The following is a 26,912-nucleotide window of genomic DNA, read 5'->3' on the forward strand; positions in this document are numbered from 1 at the left end:
AAGGACTGATTTCCTTTAGGATGGACTGGTTGGATCTCCTTGCAGTCCAAGGAACTCTTAAGAGTCTTCTCCAACACCACAGTTCAAAGGCATCAATTCTTCAGTGCTCAGCTTTCTTTATAGTCCAACTCATATGCATACATGACCACTGGAAAAAGCATAGCTTTGACTAGACAGAACTTTGTTGGCAAAGTAATGTCTCTGCTTTTTAATATGCTATCTAGGTTGGTCATAACCGTTCTTCCAAGGAGCAAGCGTCTTTTAATTTCATGGCTGCAGTCACCATCTGCAGTGATTTTGGAGCCCCCCCAAATAAAGTCCATCACTGTTTCCATTGCTTCTCCATCTATTTGCCATGAAGTGATGGGACTAGATGCCATGATCTTTGTTTTCTGAATACTGAGCTTTAAGGCAACTTTTTCACTCTCTTCTTTCACTTAAATCAAGAGGCTCTTTAGTTCTTCTTCATTTTCTGTCATAAGGGTGGTGTCATCTGCATATCTGAGGTTACTGATATTTCTCCCAGCAATCTTGATTCCAGCTTGTGTTTCATCCAGTTCAGCATTGCTTATGATGTATTCTGCATATAAGTTAAATAAGCAGGGTGACAATATACAGCCTTGATGTATTCCTTTTCCAATTTGGAACCAGTCTGTTGTTCCATGTCCAGTTCTAACTGTTGCTTCTTGACCTACATACAGATTTCTCAGGAGGCAGGTCAGGTGGTCTGGTATTCCCATCTCTTTCAGAATTTTCCACAGTTTGTTTGATCCACACAGTCAAAGGCATTGGCATAGTTCATAAAGCAGAAGTATATGTTTTTCTGGAACTCTCTTGCTTTTTGTATGATCCAGCAGATGTTGACAATTTGATCTCTGGTTCCTCTTCCTTTTCTAAATCCAGTTTGAACATCTGGAAGTTCATGGTTCATGTATTGCTGAAGCCTGGCTTGGAGATTTTTGAGCATTACTTTACTAGCATGTGAGATGAGTGTAATTGTGTGGTAGTTTGAGCATTCATTGGCATTGCCTTTCTTTGGGATTGGAATGAAAACTGACCTTTTTGAGTCCTGTGGCCACTGCTGAGTTTTCCAAATTTGCTGGCATATCCAGTGCAGCACTTGCACAGCATCAACTATTAGGATTTGAAATAGCTCCACTGGAATTCCATCACCTCCACTAGCTTTGTTTGTAGCAATGCTTTCTAAGGCCCACTTGACTTCACATTCCAGGATGTCTGGCTCTAGGTGAGTGATCACACCATCGTGATATCTGTGTCATGAAGAACTTTTTTGTATAGTTCTTCTGTGTATTCTTGCCACCTCTTCTTAATATCTTCTGCTTCTGTTAGGTACAGACCATTTCTGTCCTTTGTTGTGCCCATTTTTGCATGAAATGTTCTCTTGTTATCTCTAATTTTCTTGAAGAGATCTCTAGTCTTTCCCATTCTATTGTTTTCCTCTATTTCTTTACATTGATCACAGGAAGGCTTTCTTATCTCTCCTTGCTGTTCTTTGGAACTCTGCATTCAAATGGATATATCTTTCCTTTCCTCCTTTGCCTTTCATTTCTCTTCCTTTCACAGCTATTTATAAGGCCTCTTCAGACAATCATTTTGTCTTTTTGCATTTCTTTTTCTTGGGAATGGTCTTGATCACTTCCTCCTGTATAACGTCATGAACCTCTGTGACAATAGAACTCTGTCTAATAAAGTTCTAATAGACTTAGAACTCTGTCTATCAGATCTAATCCCTTGAATCTATTTATCACTTCCACTGTATAATTGTAAGGGATTTGATTTAGGTCATACCTTAATGGTCTAGTGGTTTTCCCTACTTTCTTCAATTGAATTCCAAACATGGGAGTAAAGTTTAATTCCCAGAAATATGGTGAGATGAAATAATACATACTATGTAATGAATAACATGTAATACTATTAATACACATTTATGTGAAAGTGAATAATTATATGAAATTGCCAAATTGATTTGCATAGCAATTCTAGGCAAAGTGAAAGTTGCTCAGTCATGTCCCACTCTTTGTGATCCCATGGACTATAAGCCTGCCAGGCTCCTCTGTCCATGGGCCTTCTCCAGGTATAGAATCTTGCCATGCCCTCCTCTGGAGGATCTTCCCAACCCAGGGACTGAACCCAGGTCTCCCACTTTGCAGGCAGATTCTTTATCCTCTGAGCCACCAGGAAAGCACAAGAATGCTGGAGTGGGTAGTCTATCCCTTCTCCAGGGGATCTGAGTGACTCAGGAATCAAACCAGGGTCTCCTGCATTGCAGGTGGATTCTTAACCTGCTCAGCAACATGACTGTATATAGTCTTTGATCCCTTTTAAAATATCATTCTTTGCTTTCCGTTACTAAAGCTGTGGCCCACTGCTATCTCATGTCTTGGCTGAGCTAAGGAGATTAAGAGGAACTGTGTTGGAGCCGTGATCTAATTGGTGTGCTGGGGGCTTCAAGCACCTAGGAGGGGTGTTCCCATCAGCTGGGTCCTAGGGTAATAGACAGGCAGAGATTGATGAGGTGACCCTGTTGTGGCAATTTCTCTGTGTCTGGGGGTGGAAGGTAGTGTGGGCCTTCCTTGCTCCCTTCCCCAGGTGCCTTTCTGCATTGCAGAGTCAGGGAGACCCCCAAGCTCCATTTCCCAGAACCTCTTGTACTCATAGTTCTGGTCCCCAGTTAAGATGATTTCGCTAGAAACAGGTGTGAGACTGGCAGCGGGGAACTGAGGCAGAGCGCCCCTCCTTTGATCTGTGCCCATGGACAAGCCAGGGTAAGGGGATTTGGGGTTTCTTGGCAAGTATGCCGGGCCCCTCCCCTGCCTTTGGAGAGTTGAGTGGCAGCTTCAGGGGCGGGGGCTTCCCACCGCCTGGCTGTGGCTTTGGTGGTGTGTCCTTGAACTCAGAGTTCCTCCTGCTTCTCCAGGAGGATTGTGTAAGCACCGAAGTCCCTGAATTAAGCCCCTTGGCATCTACTTGGAATACCCCGAAGAGATTCTGCCATTAGAAGAGTTTTCTGAACCTTGGCTGGCTGCATGGCCTGAGGACTTTGCTACTGTGAGGTTGACCCCTGCTGGACACCAGTGATGGCAGAAGCCTCAAACGGGACAGCTTCATTAGCCTCCTCTGACACTAAAAAGAAATGATGGAGGAGCAGTGATCTGGAAGGAACCTAAGTCCTTGAGTGACCACGAGGAACAGAGATGCCCTGCTTGCCTCCACCTTTCACGGTGAGAGGCAGGAGAAATAAACTTTCTTGTTCGTTTGGCTGTTACATTATTGGGTGACGGAAAGGTGTCAGCCTCTCAGCTCAAACTAGTTTGTGATTGCTCTCCTTCAGAACAGATGGCTCAGCTGAGGAATCAAACAGCCAAGGAGCAGAAAATTATAGTTGGTGTTGATGGAAGGAAGCAGGTCTGAAGGAATAAAGTCTGGGTTTCTTACACTGGGTTCCTGGTCATATCAGCTTGCCTGCCTAAGGGTTTGGCAATAAAATAGAATAATGTCAGTAATATCCTTTTTGATGCTAAGAAAAGATAAGTAGGTAAACCAACACCATTTTAAGCTTCATTCCCACACACCTGGCTCTTTCTGCCTTCTGTCTCCTAGCAGACAATACCAAATGAACCTAGAACACACAAAATTATTTTCCTTCTTCAAAAAATATATTTTAAAAATTACAAAAGTAATTTCATGGTAGTATGGAAACACAAGCAATATAGAAGATGGGATGCACAGATCAAACTCTCGGTTCCCAGGCCCACGGCTCAGGGAACTGCGGTTAAGCGTTTCATGTGTCCTCTTCTTTCCCTCCTTGCCCTGCCCTGGAAGGCAGTTGCCATGGAGACGGGGCTGAGGAGGTGGTTGATGTGACTAGGAAATTAGTTATATGTGGGAATTGAGCAAATAAGTAACCAGAGTCAAGTTTCTCACTGGTGGAGAAGGGAATTACAAATAAGGAAAGGGGAAAATTAGAGAGAAACCTGTTGGATTGGAATTAGAGATATTAGTGTGAACTCATACTTTCAAAAGCTATCTAACCATCTGCATACAGAGACAGACACAGCTATATGCTTGTGTATGCTTGTGTTTGCTTGTGTGCATGCTTACACCTATACCTTGTCTCCAAAAAGAGCCTAGAAGCAATGACATCCCCAAAGGAATGAACATCCAAACTTGATTTCTAAACCCCATTTTCCGCTAAAAGGAGAATTAAGGAATTTCAGGGTAGGGCATGGAAAATTTGAGATGAGTCTGGAATGTGTTGTCTTTTTGGCACAAGTAAGCAAGTGCTGAAAGAATGGTGGAGTCATGCTAAAAGGACAGAATTTAACATTCCAATAAATAATAATATGAATGAATTACATCTTACCGAATAAAATAGAAATTCATGAGCTCCTGCTGCCATAACACAAAGTGAATAAAAAACTGGGGAGAAGGGAGAGCTGTTCTCCACAGGATGGTAATCATTTGGCAATTATCAGCATGGTGGTTAATTCAGGCAGGAGTCAGTATTGAATGCTAAGGGTATCTCCTCACAAAATATCAACTAAAAGGGAAAAAATGTCATTAACGTGAAGAAGCCTGGCAGCCAGCACGTTGACTAGGCGACCAAAGTTAACGTGACCAGTGTCAGGACAGGTCACACCACATGCCTCCTGATATGAAGCCCTGAGGAAGTCCAGCATCTTCTCTGCGGAACCCCTGCCATAAGGTCAGGACCTGGGCCTGGACATGAGGACACGTTGGACAGACCCCAGTTGAGGGGCATCCTACAGACTGAGTCTTCTATTCTCTGAAACTGTCAAGGCCATGACGACAGGACAAGACAAAGAAAACGCTTTAGAAAAAGAATAGTGAAAATGGGACAATTCACAGAGAGAAGGGGCGTGATGGAGCAAATGTGAAAATAGTTAACAAGTGGAGATCTAGGTGAAGGAGATACAGAACCTTTGTGTTACTGCTCTTGCAACTCATATATTTCAAAATGAATTTTTTAAAAAGTTGTCTGTGCATCCATCAATTTTTTTTCCTGGTAAACGTATATGTCTTCATGTTTATTTGCCTACACACGTATACATATATGGCTTTCCAGATGGTGCTGGTGGTATAAAGAACGCATCTGCCAGTGCAGGAGACTTAAAGAGTTCGATCCCCGGGTCGGAAAGATTCCCTGGAGGAGGGCATGACAACCCACGCCAGTACTCTTGCCTGGAGAATCCCAGGGACAGAGGAGGCTGGCGGGCTACAGTCCGTGGTGTCGCAGAGTCAGAGGCGACTGAAGCGACTCGCATGCACGCATACATGCATCCAGTAGCTCAGGCCCCGACTCAGATTGGTTAAATCAGAATGAGGGACTGGTACCCCAGCAGGTGTTTTTAAAAACTTCCCAGGTGACTCCGATATGCCGCAGATTTGCGAGCCAGCGCTGCAATCCAGGCGTCAGGGGAATCACGTGTGGAGTTTGTTAAATTGAGGGTCCCGAGCCGCTTCCCCGGGGGCAGGCAGGCGCGCAGGGGGATGTCGGCAGGAGCCCGGGGCCCCGCCCCCGAGGGGCCCAGGCGCCCCCGGGGAAGGCCCAGCTGCCCGCCGCCCCCGCGCTCAGCCATGGACGCCGCGCCCGAGCGCCTGAGGGTCCCGCCCGCCGAGCTGCTGGACGACGTGCTGCGGGAGCAGTTCGGGCCGCTGCCCCAGCAGGCCACCATCTGCCGGCTCAAGCGGCTGCCGTCGTCCACCCAGGACGTGCAGTTGGTGCTGGAGCGGCGGCGCGTGGCCAACGCCAAAGAGCGCGAGCGGGTGAGTTGAGGCCGGCCCCGCTGGGTCCCCGCGCCGGAACCCGGCCGCCTTCCTCCAGGCTCCCCCCAGACCCGCCACCCACTTCAGACACCTAGGGGGCCCGGGGAGCCCACCTCCCCCTTGGGGGCCCGGAGCGGCTGGGACCTCCGAGGGCCACCCGGCTGCCCTCCACCCGCGCGGGACTGGCGCCTCACCTGCGACCCACCTGGAGCCGAGCAGGAAGCCGCTCTGGGGAGGCCGCTTCAGAAACGCCTCCCGCTGGCAGTGCTTTAAACCCTCGGAGGCGGCAGGGCGCTTCCCTCTCCCTACCTCCTGCGCTGAGGGGCGCTTGAGGCCCCCTTTACCCTTTACCCAGATGGGGCGTGAGACAGGCCACCTAATGGAAGTTACTCTTTTCCTTACATTCAACGAAGAATTTGAACAATGTCTCGGTGTGCACCCAGACTCCCGCTCAACTCCCAGGCAGGAGACTGAAAGCGGCTGTTTCCCAGTCTGGCGGGTGCGCGGCAAATCACCCACCCGGATGGTCCGGCGGGCGGAGTCGGAGCGCCACCTACTGGCATTTCCCTCTCAGTATTTCTAACTAAACTCAGACCCCAAACTTGTCAAATTCGGTCTCTTTTGCTGTCTTTGGGTTGCCCGGCTACAGAGAGGATCCGAGAGAGGGAAGGGTGAGCGGTGGAAGAGGGAGGCGCACATTCTGACCTGGAACTCGAGGAGGATGCTCTTCGATGCCCTGCTGGGGGTGTTCATGCACACTCCTGGACCCTTTAGTAACGTAGCTCCAGTCAATCAACTCGGAGCTCTGTTTGGGCTCAGGTGTGAGGAAAAAGAACCCAGTGAGTGCAGAAGACTTCAGGGAAAGCTGGGAGCCCTTTATGAAAACCCTGTGATCTGATATGTTGGTGTGGTTCTCGAATAAGGTTCTGTTCCTGTGTTTGGCATTTTAAGTTGAGCTTTCCCCACCAGGAAGGAATTGCTTTCTGCAGAGAATCAGGCCTGGTGTCATTCACTATTTTAAAACTAATGACCGCATTCTTCTCTATAATGATGAAATTAGTACACCTGGAAGATTGGGAAATGACTAAACAGGGAATGGAAACACTCACAATGCAACTATAACTACCATGAACTGTCAATCTTGTTCTATCTTCCTGGTCTTTTTCCTACTTATATTTGTGCATATGTGTGTGTGATAAGTCGCTTCAGTCGTGTCCAACTCTTTGTGACCCCATGTACTGTAGCCTGTCAGGCTCCTCTGTCCATGGAATTCTCCAGGCAAGAATATTGGAGTGGGTTGCATGCCCTTTTCCAGGGGATCTTCCTGACCCATGTATCAGACCTGGGTCTCTTACATCTCCTGCATTGGGAGGCAGATTCTTTACCACTATTGTCACCTGGGAAGCATATATATATATATATAAAATTTTATAAAATTGTGATCGCTTAGTATCAAGATTGCCAGGAGAAATATCAATAACCTCAGATATGCAGATGATACTACCCTTATGGCAGAAAGTGAAGAGGAACTAAAAAGCCTATTGAGGAAAGTGAAAAAGTTGGCTTAAAGCTCAGCATTCAGAAAACGAAGATCATGGCATCTGGTCCCATCACTTCATGGCAGATAGATGGGTAAACAGTGGAGACAGTGTCAGACTTTATTTTGGGGATGGGGCTCCAAAATCACTGCAGATGGTGATTGTAGCCATGAAATTAAAAGACGCTTGCTCCTTGGAAGAAAAGTTATGACCAAGCTAGACAGCATATTAAAAAGCAGAGACATTAGTTTGCCAACAAAGGTCCATCTAGTCAAGGCTATGGTTATTCCAGTGGTCATGTATGGATGTGAGAGTTGGACTGTGAAGAAAGCTGAGCGCCGAAGAATTGATGTTTTGGGGCTGTGGTGTTGGAGAAGACTCTTGAGAGTCCCTTGGACTGCAAGGAGATCCAACCAGTCCATCCTAAAGGAGATCAGTCCTGGGTGTTCATTGGAAGGACTGATGCTGAAGCTGAAACTCCAATACTTTGGCCACCTCATGTGAAGAGTTGACTCATTGGAAAAGACCCTGATGCTGGGAGGGATTGGGGGCAGGAGGAGAAGGGGATGACAGAGGATGAGATGGCTGGATGGCATCACCGACTCGATGGACATGAGTTTGAGTGAACTCTTGGAGTTGGTGATGGACAGGGAGGCCTGGCGTGCTGCGATTCATGGGGTCGCAAAGAGTTGGACACGACTGAGTGACTGAACTGAGTATATATTTTTGTGCTTTTTTTTCACTTAACGTTATAAAAAACATTTCCTCATATTCCTAAGCAGAACAGCTTTTGACTTTATAGTCCAACATATAAATAGACTGCTTATCCAGCCTCCTAGTGTTTGGCATGTATGCTTTTTTGCAGCTTTTTACTGGTACAAAGATCTATGTCCATGTCTGATAATTGCTTTCCAACAAAACATTAGATGTGGAATTACTGGGACATAAGCAGTCTCGTGACTTTTGATACAGGTTGCCCAGTTGCTTTCTGGAAAAGTTTATTAATTAATGTGTATCCCCTTTTAGAGGCTATTGGACGGTTCCCTTTTTCCATCCCAATAAAAACAAAAATGTTGCCAGCTTGGTACACAAAAAATGGTATCCAATTTCTGCTTTATTTTTTGTATTTTTAAATGGAAGATAATTGCTTTACAATGTTTGTGTTGGTTTCTGCTGTAAATCAGTATGAATCAGCTATAAGTATACATGGACTTCCCTGGTGGCTCAGACGGTAAAGCGTCTGTCTGCAATGCTGGAGACCTGGGTTTGATCCCTGGGTTGGGAAGATTCCCTGGAGAAGGAAATGGCAACCCACTCCAGGACTCTTGCCTAGAAAATCCCACGGATGAAGGAGCTTGGTGTCCATGGGGTTGCAAAGAGTATACATATATCCCCTCCCTCTTGAGCCTTCCTTCTACCCGTAATTTCTATTTTAGTCTGCAGTTCTTTGATGATTCAAGTTTAATATTTCATAAGTTCATTGGTTATCACATTCTGGTGCAAATGGCCTGTGTTCATTGTCCAATTTGATGTGGGGTAGGAGGGAGCTCTCAATATAAGTGAGTGGTTTCCTGTGTAGAGCCAGTTCTTCAAGGGCCTGTCCCCGTGCCCCCCCATCCCGCCGCCACCCCCCCCCCACCCCAGGCGGAGTGGGCGGTGTGATAATGAGCATTCCAGGGCTCCAGAGCCAAGGAATTAGACCCTGAAGATTAAGACAAGTACTTCATTCTACCTTTCAAGTCTCACCAATATGCAGACTCTCTGGACTCTAATACTTGACTATATCATCAACTCCGTTTGGAATGAGGTTGAAGAATGGTTGGCACAGTATTTGAATAGACAAGTGTTTGTACATTTTACTCATTATCGTCAATGCAACTTATCAAGGACTTTCTATGTGCCGGGGGAAATATTTGATGTGTAATTATGTCCCTTAATCAGCAGCTACACCAATACAAGGTGAGGATTTTCCACTTTGCAAATAAACCAAGGCTCGGTAATATGAAGTGTCCTACACACTTTCGTAAAGCCAAATGGTAGAGTTGGATTTTAATCCTTAAGTGCTTTAATCCTTAAGACACTCAGAGCTTTTAGCCACTACCCGGACTGCCTCTGCTTTGCAGCGGGGATGCTCTCAGAGCAAGAGGCCAGCATGGACCTTGACACCCTTTCCAGTCCACCCATCCCTAGTGCCAGGCTCATGCCGCTCCCCTCCCCTTGCCAGGGAGTGCACTGCAGTGGAGCGGCAGGGCTTGGGCGTGAGCCTGCTTGGCCTCATGGCTCAGACAAGAGCGCTGCGGAAACAAACCTTCACCACCACCTTCTGTAGTCTGGGGAGATGCCTTACAGGTTAGCTTCCTGTGTGTCACTGTGCCTTCTTCCTTTCCAGATAAAAAATCTCAACCATGGTTTGGCCAAACTGAAGGCACTGGTGCCATTTCTTCCCCAAAACAGGAAGCCTAGCAAAGTTGATATCCTCAGAGGTGCAACTGAATACATACAAGTTCTCAGTGATATTTTGGAAGAAGCCAAAGACTCTGAGGTAAAGGTTTTAAGAAGTTAGAACAATGACACTCGCCGTTTATTGAGCTCTTTCTAGATGCAGGCCAACTTCTGTGTCTGTGCTAGTTAGTTTATACAACCCTCTGACCTAGCACGGATGCTGCTTTTACCGAGGAAGAAACCAAATACAGGTAAAGGTCCCACAGCTAAGCACTGTCAGGACTGGAGTCTGAATCTAGGTCTGTGTGAGCTTTGGAGTCAAGTTCTGCCCATCTGTATCCTTCCTGTCACTGTCCAGAGCCTCTAGCTCTGATTTGCTTAGCCTTTGATGGGACTCTGATAGCAGGGACATGAGAGAAGGGTCCTAAAGCCACTCTGTGGCAGTGCTGTTCTTCAGCAGGACACACATCAGACAGGAAGTGCAGAAAGGAAGAGGGGTGTCCCTTGGGAGAGGCCCTCCCTGGGGATCAACCCTGTGGGAGAGCTCATTGGTCTCCTTTGATGCCAATCTCTTGGGATTTTGTGACCATTCAATGGGACCACATAGGTGACCCTGCTTTGTAAACTGTGAAGCCCTGTAATGTCACCACTATTACTGGGACACATAGCTCAGGGGTCTTCATCAGTGGAAGGTGTGAGCTGGATTCATGAGATCATTCCATGGAGAGGCAAATTTGGAAGGCTTGAAAATGTATTAGTCATCAGAGGAGCTAAGATATGAAGAGAGAAAAGGCTTTAGAAATGAGCCCTAAGGAACAGGAGAAGGAGGGGCTATCAGAGAGGGGCAGATGGAGAAGCAAGATGGGACCCTACAATCAGGGAGGGGGAATCTTGGGGATCCAAGTGTGGGAAATTGTGCAAGAAGCTATAGGTGGGGCCAGGAAGACAACCAGGCACAGCATGTGAAGGATAGGAGTGGGGTGGAGGCCAGCCTTTGGTGGGTTGATGGTATGTTATTGGTAAATATCTGAAACCCTAACAGAGGGAAGTGGCAAGCTTCAAGTCCATTCAATCTGAAAGTCTGAGACTGGAAAGAGGCTTGCAAGGATGGAAGAACAATGACAATTGTTAGATCAATGAAGGTCTTTTCTAATTAGCAATGCGATCTTGTTTAGGGACTGAAGAGGACAGATAGCAGAGAGAAGAGAAATATACTCAGGAACAGAAATAGACAAATGCTTAGTGGGACATTTTAGATTCTTCCTCTTGTCTGCTAGTCCTATTTATGTGATGACTGGGAGGATACATTCTGCACTGGTAGGGGGGATGGATTGTCCTGATGGACAAACTGGTTGGCTGGGTTGTAGAGTGTTTGCAATATTTGCACAGATGCAGACGGCTGCATTAGTTTTTCCTTGCATGTGAATTGCCTAATAGAAGTGCTTTGTTTGGTACTACATAAAATACAGAATCTGTTCCGTGCTATAATCTTTTTTAATGTTTCCAGTCACACAACATTTTAAGGTTATAGCCGAATAGAAACCAGTCTGCTGAGCAATGATTTTTCTTTCCATAATAACTTAAGCATTGCTCTCATCACTTAAATAAAATTTCATAGGTTAAAACTTTGAAATATATTGGCTTAAATAGTCAAAATCTGTCCTATTATACTGTTTGACAACTAAATATGGTTTCTAGAAACGAGACCCCCATCATCAGAGCTATAGCAGCAATACTTCTGAGCCACATACATCCTCAGCTAGAGAGCTATCGAGAATTACACAACGTACCGGCTGTGCTATGGGCTTGAAGAATGAGAAGGAAGGGTCCTGGGCAGATGGTGGCAGTGGTGAGTTGGCACATACTTGTCGCCAGAGGGCGGTGTCTACGATGGGAATTCTCTCCCAAGGAGGAGTCTGGTAAAGTGTTCGTTCTTGAATAGTTATGTTGATATCCAAAAACTCATAAGACATCCCTTGGGCATGAGGTATTTTCCATGTTAGAACATGATTGAAGCAAGATCACTGTGTGAAAACACCTAGGTGGGCAGGTGAGTTTGCTAGTTTGAAAGATCTATTATGTTCTAAGTTCATTGGAAAGCAGTTCAAGGGGAAGGCAGCTCCTCCAGAATCACCCTGTACAGACCTCAGCTTAATTTTGTATGACCCTGATTAATACGTCAAAAGGTTTTCTGGATTCTGAGGTCTCCAGAAAAATAAGTAGCTTGCCCTTCATAAAGCTGCATGGTGATCCCATGTACACATATGCACACTCAGGGGCACATTTGTTTTTAAGTTGACCTTGTTGCAAAGTCAGAGCAACAAGTTTTCTATAATAACAAAGGAGTTTATTGAAATATTATTGCTTATTAGTTTGCCAAACTGAAGAAACTGTTGGAAGGAGCAGCCTGTTTTTCTCCAAGTCTAGGAAGTGTAGGTTTTGCTCTTGCTGTGTCTCAGTGTTACATAGATAAGACCCCTTGTTCCATTATTGCTACTGAAACAAGAAAGGCTTGCATAAATCTGGAACTAAGCAAGTTGCTTAGTGTAGTATAAGGAACAGTGCAGGCTATGGAGTAATAAGTGATGGTTGGTTGTGGGAGCTGGTTTAGGAGAGCAGTTGAATGGTGGCTCTGGAGACAGAATGCTGAGGTTCAAACCCTGGTTTTACCACTTGGTGTGACCTTGAGTGAGTTGCTGATGTTTTCCAACCCTCAATTTCCCCATCTGTAGATTGGGAATGATAATTGTACCTAGGTAAGGTACCTGTGAGGTTCAAATGACATCATGTCAGTGGAGTGTCTAGCATAGTACCTGGCATGTCAGCGTTCGCTTGGCCTTTATGAAGTCAGCTGGCCTCGCCGTGAGCCCTCAGTATTGACTGGTGAGCAGTCAACAGCGGGCCCCAGGTGTCGCCACTCTGTGGCTGGCACCAGTGCTTCCCTCTGGTTTGAGGTCTGACAGACTTTCTGCTGATTGGCCTCATTTCTGATCTGATTACTGTTTTCTAAGGATTCTACTTGTGCACATGCTCAGTCTAGATATTCCAGTTTTGGGCCACTTGAGATTTAAAACTTCCCCTCTCCCGTCAACTTTTAAGAGACAGAATTCCTCTTGCTACTACACGAGCTGATAGGGAATGACTAAGAACAAAGGAAAGAGTGAACTGAAGCTTGAACCTGACTGCCTAAGTGAATAACAGTAACTCTTCCACAAATGTGGTTTTCATGTGTTAGGTATTAAGGCAAGAATCTTGCTTGCATTTAATCTTCACTGGTCCTGGTCAGGTAGGCATCACCAAGTCATTCTCATGGTGAGATACCTGACTGGCTGGTCCTTCCTGCTAGTCCCCCGGGGCCTGGTACAGAGCAGGCCTATGTGCCCTGCATTGCAAGGCGGATTCTTAACTCTGGACCACCAGGGAAATCCCATCACCATCATCCTTTGATCACTTCCTTTCTGGCAAAAGCTCAAACATTTTATACTTCTCCAGCCCCAGCCTTGGAATCAACCTTTTATCAAGGACACCCAGTGGGTAGCTTGCCTCCCACCTCCTCCCATCTCGATGTCATCTCCTCCCGCTGTGGCTCCTCTCCTTGGGTTTTAGCACCTGAAATTGGTTTGCTAGAGCTGCAAAGCACACAGACCAAGTGACTTAGAGAGCACACATTTGTTTCTTACAGTTCTGAGGCTGGAAGTCTTACAGTTGAGGTGTTGGCAAGCTTGTTTTCTTCTGGCCTCTCTCCTTGGCTTGAGATGGCCTTGCCTCAGTGTGGGCTTGCCCCTGGTGTCTATGTGTCCAAATTTCCTCCTCTTATAAAGACAACGGTCAGATTAGATTAGGGCCCACCCTAATGGCCTCTTTTTAACTTAATCACCTCTTTAAAGGTCCTAAGTCCAAATATAGTCCCAGGTACTGGGGGTTGGGACTTCCACATATGTTTTGGGGGTCACGGTTCAGCCCATAACAGCACCCGTGACAGGCTGTCCCATCCACAGGAACCCTCTCCAGGAGGGATAGAGATAAAAGGGCCAAGGAAACAAAGCTCAGGTTGGCCTTGATTTCCCAAAGAATTCTCATCAGGGAGTATTCTGGTTTACCTGAAAGGGCAACTGCTAATACATGGGGTTTCAGGATCCAGTCAGCTGCCCTAACTGGAGACATGGGGACAGCCCGTGTGGCTCACTGGACTGACATGTCCACGTGGGGCTCAGGAGCTGGGAGGCAGGTCTCCTCCAACTTCAGTCTGCAGAAGCGGCACCCATTTTTCCACTCTGGAGCGGATCTCTGAGGCTGGTATCTGGTGCTGGCAGAGATCGGCACCTGGGCAGACTTGGGGCTGGGGTTGGAAGAAGCTGTGCCAGAGGAACAACGTTGTTGAGGCCAGAGCCCTGGTGAAGCACGCAAGAATCTCCTGATGGCAGGGAGGGAGGAGGTGAGCTGCTCGGGCCGGAGCAGGTTCCCTTGGGACTGAATCAGCAAGTGCTTGTGTGTGTGGATGAGGGGACGTGGCCACGTGAAGCCACAGCGTCTGGCCTTGGGAGGGAGAGGGATTAATGTCAAGGTCCAGGGGAGGCTTGTTTAAACCGGGCTTTCAAGGTATAGGATTTTATCGTTTGGGGATTAGACTGGGTGGCATGATGTTCACTAACCCACCACTGTTTATTTCTTCTATTTGTCACTGATGGATGTGCCTTAGGAATTTCACATCAGGCAAAGCTCTGAATGTTGCTCAGAGTTTCCTGTAATCCTGTAGAGACTGTGTCCCTGGACAAAGTCCACCCTCAGTGCGGAAGTGAGATACCAATTGTGCTGGGGTCCCAGGGGCTCTGGAAAGGGATATATGTGTGAACATAAGCGTCCGTTATGGGATCTGGATGTGCCGCCATCCTGCACATCTCAATTTTGGTCTCTCATAGGAGCAGTCCTTGGAAAGAATTTCGGAGAGAAAGAAGCCTGGTGGGTGGTAGATTTCCTCAACCCACCCCCTGCTGCAGGTTGTGGTAATCTGTGTGTGAAATTAACCCCTGGGGACATTTCTTCTAATAGCAATTTAAGCTCTGAAATCAGATGGTCTGGCTACTTGGGATGAATTTATTAGCATCCTGGGAAGGCATTGAAGTGTCTATTGTTCTATTTTCAATCTCATGTTTTCCCCAGATAGTGGCGACATGTGATAGCAAAGATCCCACACAGCACCACAGCAGTGGGGATAGTGGGGAGGAGGGTCTAGGCTTTTCCTTGGGAGGCACATTTATCTTCCCCAGTATTCACTGGTGTCCTAGTGGGCATATGCAGATGAGTTTAGTCAGCAGAATATTTTAAAAAGTTGAACTTCCCTTTTGAGGGGGTGGGTGCTCTTTGGTTTGTCAGTCCCCACCCTCTCTTACTGCATCTCCATGTAGGTATTTAATTTTTGCAGATCAGGGGTACTGAGCTCATAAGGAAAGCTGCACAAGTGGTTGCATTTAGCTCTGGGATGCTATTGTGTTCTCAACTTTGGAGGTTTAGAGGTTGATAGTAGTATAGAACCTGCCTGCCAATGCAGGAAATAGAAGAGACATGGGTTTGATCCCTGGGACGGGAAGAAACCCTGGAGGAAGGCATGGCAACCCACTCCAGTGTTCTTGCCTGGAGAATCCCTTGTACAGAGGGGCCTGGTGTGCTATGGTCCATAGGGTTGCAAAGAGTCAGACGCGACTGAAGGGACTTGGCACGCACACACGCTCTAATGATATGAATGCTAGTCATTCTCTCTGGAGCTCTGGAAAGGTGAGATGTGGCATGTAGGAGAGCGCCCATCTAACTGGAGTCAGGCCACCTCTGTTGGAGTCGTCCCCAGGCTGCCGCTACTGAGGAAGAGATCCAACCAGAACCTGGGAAGACTCTTATTTTTAAATTACTTTTTATCGGAGTATAGTTGCTTTACAATTTTGTGTTAGATTTTGCTGTATAGACTCAGCCATACATGTCTGTATATCCTCTTTTGGACTTCCTTCCCATTCAGGTCACCACAGTGCATTACGTTGAGTTCCCTGTGCTACCCAGTGTCTCATTTCCAAGGAAGACTCTTTTAAAATAATTAAAAAAAATTTTAATTGGAGGATAACTACAACATTGTGGTTTTTGCCATACATTGACATGAATCAGCCACAGTGCGCATGAGTCCCCCCGTCCTGAACCCCTTCCCACCTCCCTCCCCACCCCATCCCTCTGGGTTGTCCCAGAGCACCAGCTTTGAGTGCCCTGCTTCATGCATTGAACTTGCACTGGGCATCTATTTTACATATGGCAATATACATGTTTCAATGCTCTTCTCTCAAATCATCCCACCCTTGCCTTCTCCCACAGAGTCCAAAAGTCTGTTCTTTATATCTGTGTCTCCTTTGCTGCCCTGCATGTAGGATTGTCATTACCATCTTTCTAAATTCTATATATATATATATGCATTAATATGCTGTATTTTTGATGTGTTTCTTTCTGACTTACTTCACTCTGTATAATGGGCTCCAGTTTCACCCACCTCATTAGAGCTGATTCAAATACATTCTTTTTTATAGCTGAATAATATTCCATTGTGTATATGTATCACAACTTCCTTATCCATTCATCTGCGGATGGACATCTAGGTTGATTCCCTGTCCTAGCTATTATTGTAAACAGTGCTGCAGTGAACACTGGGGTACATGTGTCTCTTTCAATTCTGGTTTCCAAGGAAGACTTTTAAGGCCGAATCTGATCAGGTAAGAAGAAAATATTACAGGGAAGACATAGTCTCATTTCTTTATGAAAATAAGAGAGGGAGATGTCTTTTGTTGGAACTCGGATTTTTCCTTGGGGATAAAAGATTGAATCAGTTGTGGAAGCGGGTTTTGTCTGTGTGTGTGCAGGTGAGCATGTGGACAGGAAGCCTGGTGTGGTTGAGGAGATCTCTAGCTGTTACGTGCCCCTGAGTCTGTCAGTGAGCTTAGCATCTTCTGAGAAAGCCATTAATTTCTGTTTCTCTGATGTATCGTGGGCATGGTGGTTAAATTAATTAAGGTAATTTCTTATCTATTCTTATGAACTTCTTGAGGGATTATTTATATGAGTTTTTTCTACTTTTTTTTGGCTGTGCTGGGTCTTAGTTGCGGCACGTGGTATCTTTTGTTAACTGTGGCATGTGAACTACTTAATTGTGGCCTATGGGATCTAGTTCCCTGACAAGGGATCGAACCCGGCCCCCTGCACTGGGAGTGTGGAATCTTAGCCACTGGACTGCCAGGGAAATCTCATTTATATGAGTTCTATGAAAGGTCCATCTCATTGGTCCCACATGAATGTGTGGGACAGTGACAAGAATTGGATGGAAGGGTCTCTCAAAAACCCTTTGCTGAGAGGGTTCTGAGAGGCAGAGCACCTCTGACCTGCTGTGGGACCTCCCTGGGTCAGCTGTGGATCAGCAGAAAACCACCAAATGCTCAGGCCACGTGAGCCAGCCCCTGAGGGAGGTCAGTGGATCCTCCCAGCCGCCACCTTGCCCCTGTTCTAACCCTGGGCTCTGCAGAGCACATCAGGGATAAAACGGACTCCAGAGACATGGTGTTCCTGGCAGATCTGCCAGCAGGAGGGTAAAGGGATTAGAAACACCACACAATTATTTTTCGGAACTCTTCAGTCCTCTTTGGCTCATTCTCTTCCTTTTGGGGTGAGTTTTCCCTCCAGGAATTGTCCTTGCGGCAGCTCTTGTGTAGAAAACAGGCCTGGATGCCTGCCTCACTGGGGTGCTCTGAGGTGAGAGGAACCGTGGGGCAGAGTCCCCCAAGCATCATGCTGTTCGGGCCAGATCCCCAAGGGAGGAGACATGGGGCTTAGTGGCCAGAGCCCTGATTACTCTAAAGAGCTTCGTTTACTGGAAGAATCATCTGTATGGTTCTCCCTCAGACATGAGACAGCGAGGCTGTCTTCCGAACAAGACTGGATTCTGATCTTGGGGTCCTGGCTGGACTTTCACTAACCGATGTAGTATAAGCGATTAGAGTACAGTTTAGATGGGCAGAAAGGCCATTTTACTTCCTACACTGTTCTCCCCTTGTTCTTGAGAACCCATTAAGACCCTTATCACTCAAGTGGTGGGAAAACTATCTTGCTCTATGAAGGTCTATTTTCTTTGAGTAAGTACTGAATCAGTTCAGTGTTGAGAATGCTCCCTTTGGGGACTCCTGTGCCTCTTAAGCCTTCTCCCTCCTCCCTGTCCTCCTCCGGTACAGTGAGGAGCGTGTACAGCGTGGAGGTTGCAGTGGGAGCACTCCTGTGTCTCTCCACCTCTGACCTATCTAATCCTCTGGCCCTGGTCTTGGGTGTGGTTGGGCTGACATTGGCTGTGGGTGTCCATGGCCCCCCCGTGGCTTCTTTGCTCTAAGCCATGCCATCCAGAACCCAGGCCTCTTTTCATCCTCCTGGCTTCTACTCCAAGACAGGCTGTGTGGCTGCCCTCAGGTTTATGGTCCTGAAGATGCCCCTTAGCCAGTGCTCACCCACTCCTCTGAGAGGCTGTATCCTGAGATGTGGGTACAGATCCTTGCTTTCTTCAGACTCTACTTTGCCTCTGGAACCGTCTCCCATCCCTGGGTCAAAGCCCAGGATGGCATAGTACAGGGGCCCTTCCTGGGGATCAGGTGGCTTCCAGATGCTGACCCATCCCCCCTGAATAGCTGCTTCCTCCTGTTTCAATTTCATCTCCATTTTCAGTTGTAGGAAGTCTTCCCATATCATATCTTGCCTCCTCTCTGCTCTGTGACTACTGGGTGAGCAGCCATCTGGGCTCTGCCCACCAGAGCTGTCTCTTTGAGCAAAGTTGGCCTCTTCCCAACAAGAGCCTTGCTCTTCAGATTATTGTGAAGCTTGGAACTGAACTTGAAGAAGCTCAGTGAGTGAGGACTTCTGGTCTGGTGCCTATCTGCTTCTCCCCTCCCCGTCACCCCACCACCCAGCCTTGACTCAGTTGGGGAAGAAAAGTACATCAGATAATGTGTCAGATTATAGGGCTACACAACCAGCAGCAGGAGGACCTGCCTTATTAAAGTTGCTGGACAGCAGGCTGGGTTTTATTCCTCAGACCACCCTCTTCTTGGACCTTCCAACTCCTTAATTTAGATGAACCCAGCATTTTTAAGTGAACTGTGACAATAAGCATCAATAAACTTCAAGTTTTTGTATTCCAGTACTTAAATATTACATTCCTGGAATTTTCTAGCTACCTTAAAGAAACTAAGACAATGATCTGTAATACATACACTGAACTGTAGGCTGATTAAATGAAACTATCCTTTAACCCTCTAGGTGAACACAGTAATCCATGAACTTGTCTTCTAGCTTTAGAACATTCTGGTTGTGTAAAAAGTAAAAAGTTTTAAAAATAAAACTTCTAAAGCTAAATTTGAACTCAGAAAAAGAAAGTTGATGACATATATCATGGAAAGACTTGCTTAAGATCAGAAAAAATTGATACTTATTTTGTGCCAGGCACTAACTATTCCTGGCAGTTTATACCTAATAATCTATTTAATTTTCATAACCACCCTGTAAGGTACAAACAACCATGTCCATTTTACATGTCATGAAGCTAAGAAATAAAGTTAAGTCACCCCACATCCAGTGAGTGGACAAAGGGTTGGGGTTGGGAGGTGTGGGAAATAGTCTTAAACCTTTTAATGGCCTTTCATTCTAACAAAGATCACCCTTTAATTGTAAATAAGTGGGCTAGGAAGTAAATAAATGCTTTTTAAAAGCTAAATTAAAGATTTTGATTACAGTTTCTGAACTGTCTGATCACAATTTGGGTGTCTTTATTTTTTTAACTCATGGATGTAAGTTGAGACTTCAGAAAATTGAGAAGACCAAGGTTATCTTACTATCTTAAAAAAGCCACAGAAATAGACTATTGATACTATGCTTGAAAAAATTTTCCTATGAATTAATAAATTATCATAAGGTGTATAACATTGTATATATTTTTTATTATTCTATCATTGACATGTTAGAGGTTACCATATAGTCTTTATAACAAGTTTTAATGGTTCATTACATTATCCATGGGATAATTTTCTAATTGTTTTGGACATTTGTTTTCAGTGTTTTGTTCTCAACCTGATGTATTTAGTTCTTGTATTTTATTTTGTTTTTAGGATAGATTCCCCATAGAACTGAGTCACAGGTAGGTATATCTATGACTTACTGCATAGTGCCAATTTATAATACCACCAGCTTATAGAGTCGGACACGACTGAGCGACTTCACTCACTCACTCACTTACAAAAGTGCCAAGTCCATAATATCCTTGCCAACAATGAGATTGATTAAAATGATAAGAGTTTTAATGAGCAAAAAATGGTATTTTTAAACATCTTTGATTACTAATTAATTCTTAACTTCTTGTTTGTTTTGAACTGTTTCTGTCTTTTGGCCCTTTACAATGAGCTCTCTTCTGTTTCAGGTTCCCTCAAGTATGAAAAGTGAAAAGGCTGGCCCAGGGCTACCTTCTACAGACAAATAAAAGCAGTTGTAAAAGTTTTAGAGTCTCCTTTTTTCTTAAATTGACATAATTCAAAGAGTGACAATTACCCTTTAAATGTCCTTGACAATCACAAAGCTACTTGACTCTCCTTTCTCAATTCCATTCCTCCAGCTAAGGTCATGTGGCCCCTCTGTGCAGGTTTAGACACACAAGTGCCTGGAGCACAGAGGCAGACTTCATAGCGACTGCTCACAGAGACCTAGCACTTAATAAATGGGCCTCTTCTCCAACTTGTCTTGTGATAACTTGTTCTCATCATGATTCTGCAGGAGAGGCACAATGACCCCTGCTTTACAGATGGAGAAACTGAAGCACAAAAAATGGATAGTCCACGTAGGCTGCCATAACACAGACCACAGACTGGGTGGCTTAGCGGAAATTTATTTCTCACACTTCTGGAAGCTGGGAAGACCAAGATCAAAGCCTAAAGGGTTTAGTTTGCTTCCCCTGGCTTGCTGACAGTTGCTTTCTCTCTGTGTCCTCACAAGGTGGAGCAGCACTCAGGTTCTGGTCTCTTTTCCTCTTATAAGAATACAATCCTATCAGATTAAGGCCCCACCCTTTTTTACAAAATTTATTTTTAATTGGAGGATAGTTTCTTTGCAATGAAGGCCCCACCCTTACAACCTCATTTAACCTTAATGATCTCCTAAAATCCCTGTCTCTGAGTATAGTCACAGTGAAGAGTAGGGCTTCAATGTATGAATTTTGGTCATCGTTCCATGACATGCTTTCTGGAGTGAAGAACACTCCCAGAGGAAAGAAGTGTTAGGGAGTGTTGTCTTAGAGGAGTAAACATCAGGTGTAGCTAGATGGCAATCATTTTCAGAGTGCAGTTAAGCAAGAAAGAAAGGGAGAACAAACATCTGTAGGTTGAATGGGTGGAGAGAATAAGGGTTGGATAAGGGCTTCCCTAGAGGCTCAGCAGTCTTGAAAATTTTAGAAAATCTGCTGGCAATGAGGGAGACCTGGGTTCGATCCCTGGATTGGGAAGATCCACTGGAGAAGGGAAAGGCTACCCATTCCAGTATTTTGGCCTGGAGAATTCCATGGACTGTATAGTCCATGGGGTTGCAAAGAGTCAGACACGACTGAGCAACTTTCACTTTCAAGGGCTAAGATAATGGGTTCTCAACTAGTTTCTGCTACATAATCCTGTCTCTCTTCTTGGCCTCTGCTGAGATGGTTAATCTATGAGTTGCATCCATGAGCTCTTAATCAAACAATCGTTCACCTCCCCTCTAAGGCTCTCTTCAGAGCAAGCTTTCTCACTTTTTACAATATAGAGAGGCTGAGGATTTTCTAAGTTTCTAAAGTCAGATTCCTTTTTGTTTAACAATTCTTCCTTTAATTCATCTCTCACCTCGTGCGTTTACTATAAGCAGTAAGGAGGACCCAGGTTGCACCTTCAATGCTTTGCCTAAAAGTCTCCTCTGCTAAGTACCCAAGGTCATTATTTGCAGGTTCTACCTTTGACAAACACTAGAATAAAATTTAGCCAAGTTGCTTGCACTTTATAGTAAGAATTGCCTTTCCTCTGGAGTCTGGGGCCTCTCCACACCAATCATATATGGTCCACTTCCCTCTGTGTGGTTTTCCCCTCATGTGGATGGGGTTATGGTTGCTGGTGGCCTTGTTTTAATCTGTAATAATGAAACTGTGTGGGACCCTGTGGACCACCTGGGCATGGTAGCCTTTCTGTGTCCCCTGTTTCTTGTGGGGAACAGACTCCAGCCTCCTGGACCTTCCCTGACTTCCTAGGGCATATTCAAACAGTTGGTAACCAGGGAAGGGAGAGGATGCAGGGACAAAGGAGGAGCAGTCAAGAAACTATACTGCAGCCTTGGGGCAGGGTCCTGGTTCCACCTCAAGGGACTTCCCTGGTGGCTTAGAGGGTAGAGCATCTGCCTGCAATGCAGGAGACCCGGGGTCGATCCCTGGGTCGGGAGGATCCCCTAGAGAAGGAAATGGCACCCCACTCCAGTATTCTTGTCTGGAAAATCCCATGGACAGAGGAGCCTGGTGGGCTACAGTCCATGGGGCCACAAAGAGTCAGACACGACTGAGCGACTTCATTCATTCATTCATTCAAGCTATGTGTATCCCTTTAAGCTCTTTATAGAACTAAAACCCAACAAATGGAAGATGTTAGCATTCTTCATTCCAATCCCAAAGAAAGGCAATGCCAAAGAATTTTCAAACAATTGACCTTTGCGTTCATTTCACATGCTAGCAAGGCCATACTCAAAATCCTTCAAACTAGGCTTCCATAGTGTATGAACCAAGAACTTCCAGGTATATAAGCTGGATTTAGAAAAGGCAGAGGATCCAGAGATCAAACTGCCAACATCTGCTGGATCATCAAAAAAGCAAGGGAATTCCAGAAAAACATCTGCTTCATTGACTACTCAAAAGTCTTTGACTATGTGGATCACAACAAACTGTGGAAAATTCTTCAAGAGATGGGAATACCAGAACACCTGACCTGCCTCCTGAGAAACCTGTATGCAGGTCAAGAAGCAACAGCTAGAACCAGACATGGAACAATGGACTGGCTCCACATTGGGAAAGGAGTACGTCAGGGCTGTCTATTGTCATCTTGCTTATTTAACTTATGCGCAGAGTACATCATACAAAGTGCCAGACTGGAAGAATCACAAGCTGGAATTAAGATTGCCAAGAGAAATATCAACAACCTCAGATATGCAGATACCACTCTAATGGCAGACAGCAAAGAGAAACTGAAGAGCCTAGTGATGAGGGTGAAAGAGGAGAGTGAAAAAGCTTGCCTAAAACTCAACATTCAAAAAACGAAGATCATGGCATCACTTCATGGCAAATAGATGGGGAAAAAGTGACCGATTTTATTTTCTTGTGCTCCAAAATCATTGTGGAAAGTTGCTGCAGCCACAAGATTAAAAGATGCTTGCTCCTTGGAAGAAAAGATATGATAACTCTAGACAGTGGGTTAAAAAGCAGAGACATCATTTTGCCAGCAAAGGTCTGTCTAGTCAAAGCTATGATTTTTCCAATAGTCATGTATGGATGGGCCTCCCAGGTGGCACTAGTGGTAAAAAGCCCGCCTGCTGATGCAGGAGACACAAGAGACATGGGTTCAATCCATGGGTTGGGAAGATCCCCTGGAGAAGGGCATGGCAACCCACTCCAGTATTGTTGCCTGGAGAACCCCATGGATAAAGGAGCCGGGCAGGCTACAGTCCATAGTGTCACAAAGAGTCAGACACGACTGAAAAGACTTAGCACACATGCATTGCGCGCATGTACAGATGTGGGAGTTGGGCCACAAAGAAGGCTGAGTACCGAAGAATTGATGCTTTCGATTACAGTGCTGGAGAAGACTCCTGAGGGTCCCTTGGCTAGCAAGGAAGTCAAACCCGTTAATCCTAAAGAAAATCAACTCTGAATATTCTATGGAAAGACTGATGCTAAAGCTCCAATAATTTGGCCACCTGATGTGAAGAGCCAACTCACTGGAGAAGACCCTGATGCTGGGAAAGCCTGAAGGCATGAGGAGAAGGGAATGACAGAGGATCAGATGGTTGGGTGGCATCACCTACTCAATGGACACGAGTTTGAGCAAACTCCAGGAGAAAGTGATGGACAAGAAAGCCTGGCGTGCTGCAGTCCATGGAGTCACAAAGAGTTGGGCACGACTTAGCAACTGAACACTACAGCATTCTTCATACCAGAGAAGCCCACCTGAGGCCAGATTGAAGGAACTAGAGAAATCATCAAGATTACCTGAAATTAGAGATGAGCAGGCCCTGCACACAACTTAATCTTGTCAGCAACCCTACCTTTGAACTATTGCTGTAAAACTCCTCACTAAATCCTCCTGGTTTGGGACACCTTATTTTGGAGGAGCAGGAGCTGACTGTGTCACCCTTTGCCTGACAAAACAATAAAGCTATTATTTTCTGCTTCAAGCAAAACTCCACCTCCAAGATTTGATTTGACACTGGTGCATAGGGCAGAGGTTTCCAATCGGGAATCGAACCCAGGTCTCCTGCACTGCAGGCAAAATCGTTACCGACTGAGCTATAAGGGAAGCCAATAAGTACTTTATTTAACTTGTTGTCCCTTTTGGTCTCCATGACAACCCTGGGTGGTTGAAGACTTGTTTCTGGGGCTGCTGTGACAAAGTACTACAGATTGGGGGGCTTGAACCATAGAAATTCATCTGAGATCAAGAGATGGAGGTGTCAGCAGAGTTGTTTTCTTGGTGCCTCTCTCCTTGGCTGTAGACGACTGTTTTCTCCCTGTGTTATAGTCTGTACGCACATCTCCTCCTCTTAAAAAGGCAGTACCCTATTGGATTAAGACTCACTCCTGTGGCTCAACTGGTAAAGATTCTGTCTGCAATGCAGGAGACCTGGGTTTGATCCCTGGATTGGGAAGGTCCCCTGGAGAAGGGAAAGGCTACCCACTCCAATATTCTAGCCTGGAGAATTTCATGGACTGTATAGTCCATGGGGTCGCAAAGATTCAGACACGACTGAGTGACTTTCACTTTCATACAACCTAGTTTTATATCTTAATTATTTCATTAATTTATCTCATTGTCTCTTTGAAGACCCTAACACCCCAAACAGTCACATTCTGAGGCACTAAGGCTTAGCATTTTAACACAGGAATTTGGGGGCACAAGTCAGCCCATACAAGAAGGCAAGTGCTGTTACCGTCAGTTTATAGCTTGGCCCTAAGGTCAGAGTCTTATCTGAAGTCACACAGTCCATGGAACCAAGATTGGCATCCCATGCCCTGTACCCCCAGGTTCATTCTCTTTACACAGCAGGCTTCAGCAACAGGGTTGGCTGAACTTACTCTTGTTGGGAGAGTGTTGTCTTCAAGAGATCAAGACTTAGAATTTACTATTGATCTTGCTTTGAAAGCACCGTCTTCCCTGCTCTCTTCTATCTTACATTCAATTTCTCTAAAAGTGGCCATAATTTATAGTTTATTTGGGAGGCAACTCCAGGAAACACCAGTCGAGGAGTGGGAAAGTTATATAGAGAAGAAAAGCCAGACTATAAAAGCTGCATGCTGAGCGGTGATGCTGTGGGCATGACTGAGTGAGGGGCTCAGTCATGCTGGGAGATGGTGCACAGCGTGCCTCAGAGGGGTCCTCCCCACACTTATGGAGCAGGGAGTCGGCCTCTTCATCTACTAACTCCTGATGGTCACTGGTTGAGAGCCGATTCTCTGGAGTGTCCATTCCTCCAGCACCCCAGCATGCTCTGGAGAAGGCAATTGATAGAATGCCTAAAGTGCTAAAGAGAGTGCTAAAGTCCTAGATTAGTTATCTATTGCTGAGCAACAAAGTACCCTAAACTTTGCAGCTTAAAATAACACATTTATTATAACAGTTTCTGTGGGTCAGAAGTTGTGCTTGGGCATGACTTAGCTGGGCCCTCTGCTTCAAGGTTTCTCTCAGGCAGAAATAAAGGTGTCAATCTGGGCTGGGGTCTCAGCTGAAGGCTTGGCTGGGGAAGGGCCTGTTTTCAAGGTGATGGGATTATTAACAGAATTCATTTCCTCCGGGATGTTTGGGCTGATGGCCTCAGTTTCTAGCTTTTTTTTTTTTTTTTTTTTCTGCCAGATATTACCTTTGGTTCCTTGCCATGTAGGTCTGTTAGACACGGCAGGTGTCTGTTACACTGCCACCCACTCTCTTTACAAGTTACTGCTGGCTAGAAACATTTTCATCAAGAGACTTGAAGATTAGAAATAATTATATTGCATATCAGTTAGAAAGTCTAATTTTATCAGGCTACTGGAGGCTATCCAAATGTAATTTTCTGGGTCTGTCATGGAGTCTCCTATACTTTTCTATTCCTTGTTAAAAGCCAGGCATCTTGAGCTTTCTGCAAGTGAGAACTTGGAATTCTGATGATACCTGATGGAGCCAAGTAGTTCTGGTTCCCTTTGTTGGATTTCAAAGTGAATTTGGAATTGAGTGAGAACTTCTGGAACTTCAACTAAAATTTCCGTATAGGCTATTTATATGGAAATTAATACAATGAAGTCTTGTTTGAAGTCTGACATTTGAACTAGCACTCATCATATTCAGATGCCATCTGGGAGAAACTGGAGGTTTTTTTTTTTTTTTTTTAGATTCTATGATGGCTAGAAGAGCGGAATCAAAGCAGAATCTTTTTTTTTTTTTTGTGGGTGGAAGGAGAGTGAATCAGCCTTGTGGACTTTATCAGTGTCTTATACTAGTTCTGCTTTTTAAAGTCAATTTTTTGCCCTCTCTGAAAGTGCATGTGCAAGGTAGAAGTTAGGGCTCAGCTCTAGAGCCATGTTGCTGTGTTCACATCCTGCCTTGGCCATCCACTAGCTGTGCAACCTTGAGAGAATTACCTAACCTTTCTGGGCTTCAATTTCTTCATCTACTAAAGAGGGTAGCACTATTTCCACCCTTGCTGGATTTGTGTGAGGATTAAACAAGTAAAAAATGCATGTAAAGCTCTCAGAACAATGGCAAGAGCCAAAAAGAGTTCGCTATTATTAGTTTGAGAAAGCTTACCAACACACCAGGAAGAGAA

The 26,912-nt window shown here is 45.4% G+C and overlaps 1 protein-coding gene across 1 annotated transcript; it reads left to right on the forward strand.

The window, feature by feature from the left end:
* The first annotated feature begins 5,532 nt into the window (after positions 1-5,532).
* Positions 5,533-20,285, forward strand: FIGLA (folliculogenesis specific bHLH transcription factor). The gene is made up of 4 exons (XM_040223982.1): positions 5,533-5,808; positions 9,736-9,888; positions 11,487-11,637; positions 20,263-20,285. The coding sequence occupies exons 1-4, from the start codon at positions 5,533-5,535 to the stop codon at positions 20,283-20,285; spliced, it is 603 nt and encodes a 200-aa protein (XP_040079916.1).
* The last annotated feature ends 6,627 nt before the right edge of the window (positions 20,286-26,912 follow it).

This window comes from Oryx dammah, unplaced genomic scaffold (genome assembly GCF_014754425.2).
Source record: "Oryx dammah isolate SB20612 unplaced genomic scaffold, SCBI_Odam_1.1 HiC_scaffold_25, whole genome shotgun sequence".
In the NCBI taxonomy this organism is placed as follows: Eukaryota; Metazoa; Chordata; class Mammalia; order Artiodactyla; family Bovidae; genus Oryx; species Oryx dammah.

Bases quoted from the DNA above. Each gene is read 5' to 3' on its own strand.
- FIGLA (XM_040223982.1), top strand. From the start codon at position 5,533: ATGTCGGCAGGAGCCCGGGGCCCCGCCCCCGAGGGGCCCAGGCGCCCC. The intron at 9,889-11,486 runs GTAAAGGTTTTA...TATGGTTTCTAG, and splicing joins AAGAAGCCAAAGACTCTGAG to AAACGAGACCCCCATCATCA. The intron at 11,638-20,262 runs GTGAGTTGGCAC...CTTCTGTTTCAG, and splicing joins CTGGGCAGATGGTGGCAGTG to GTTCCCTCAAGTATGAAAAG.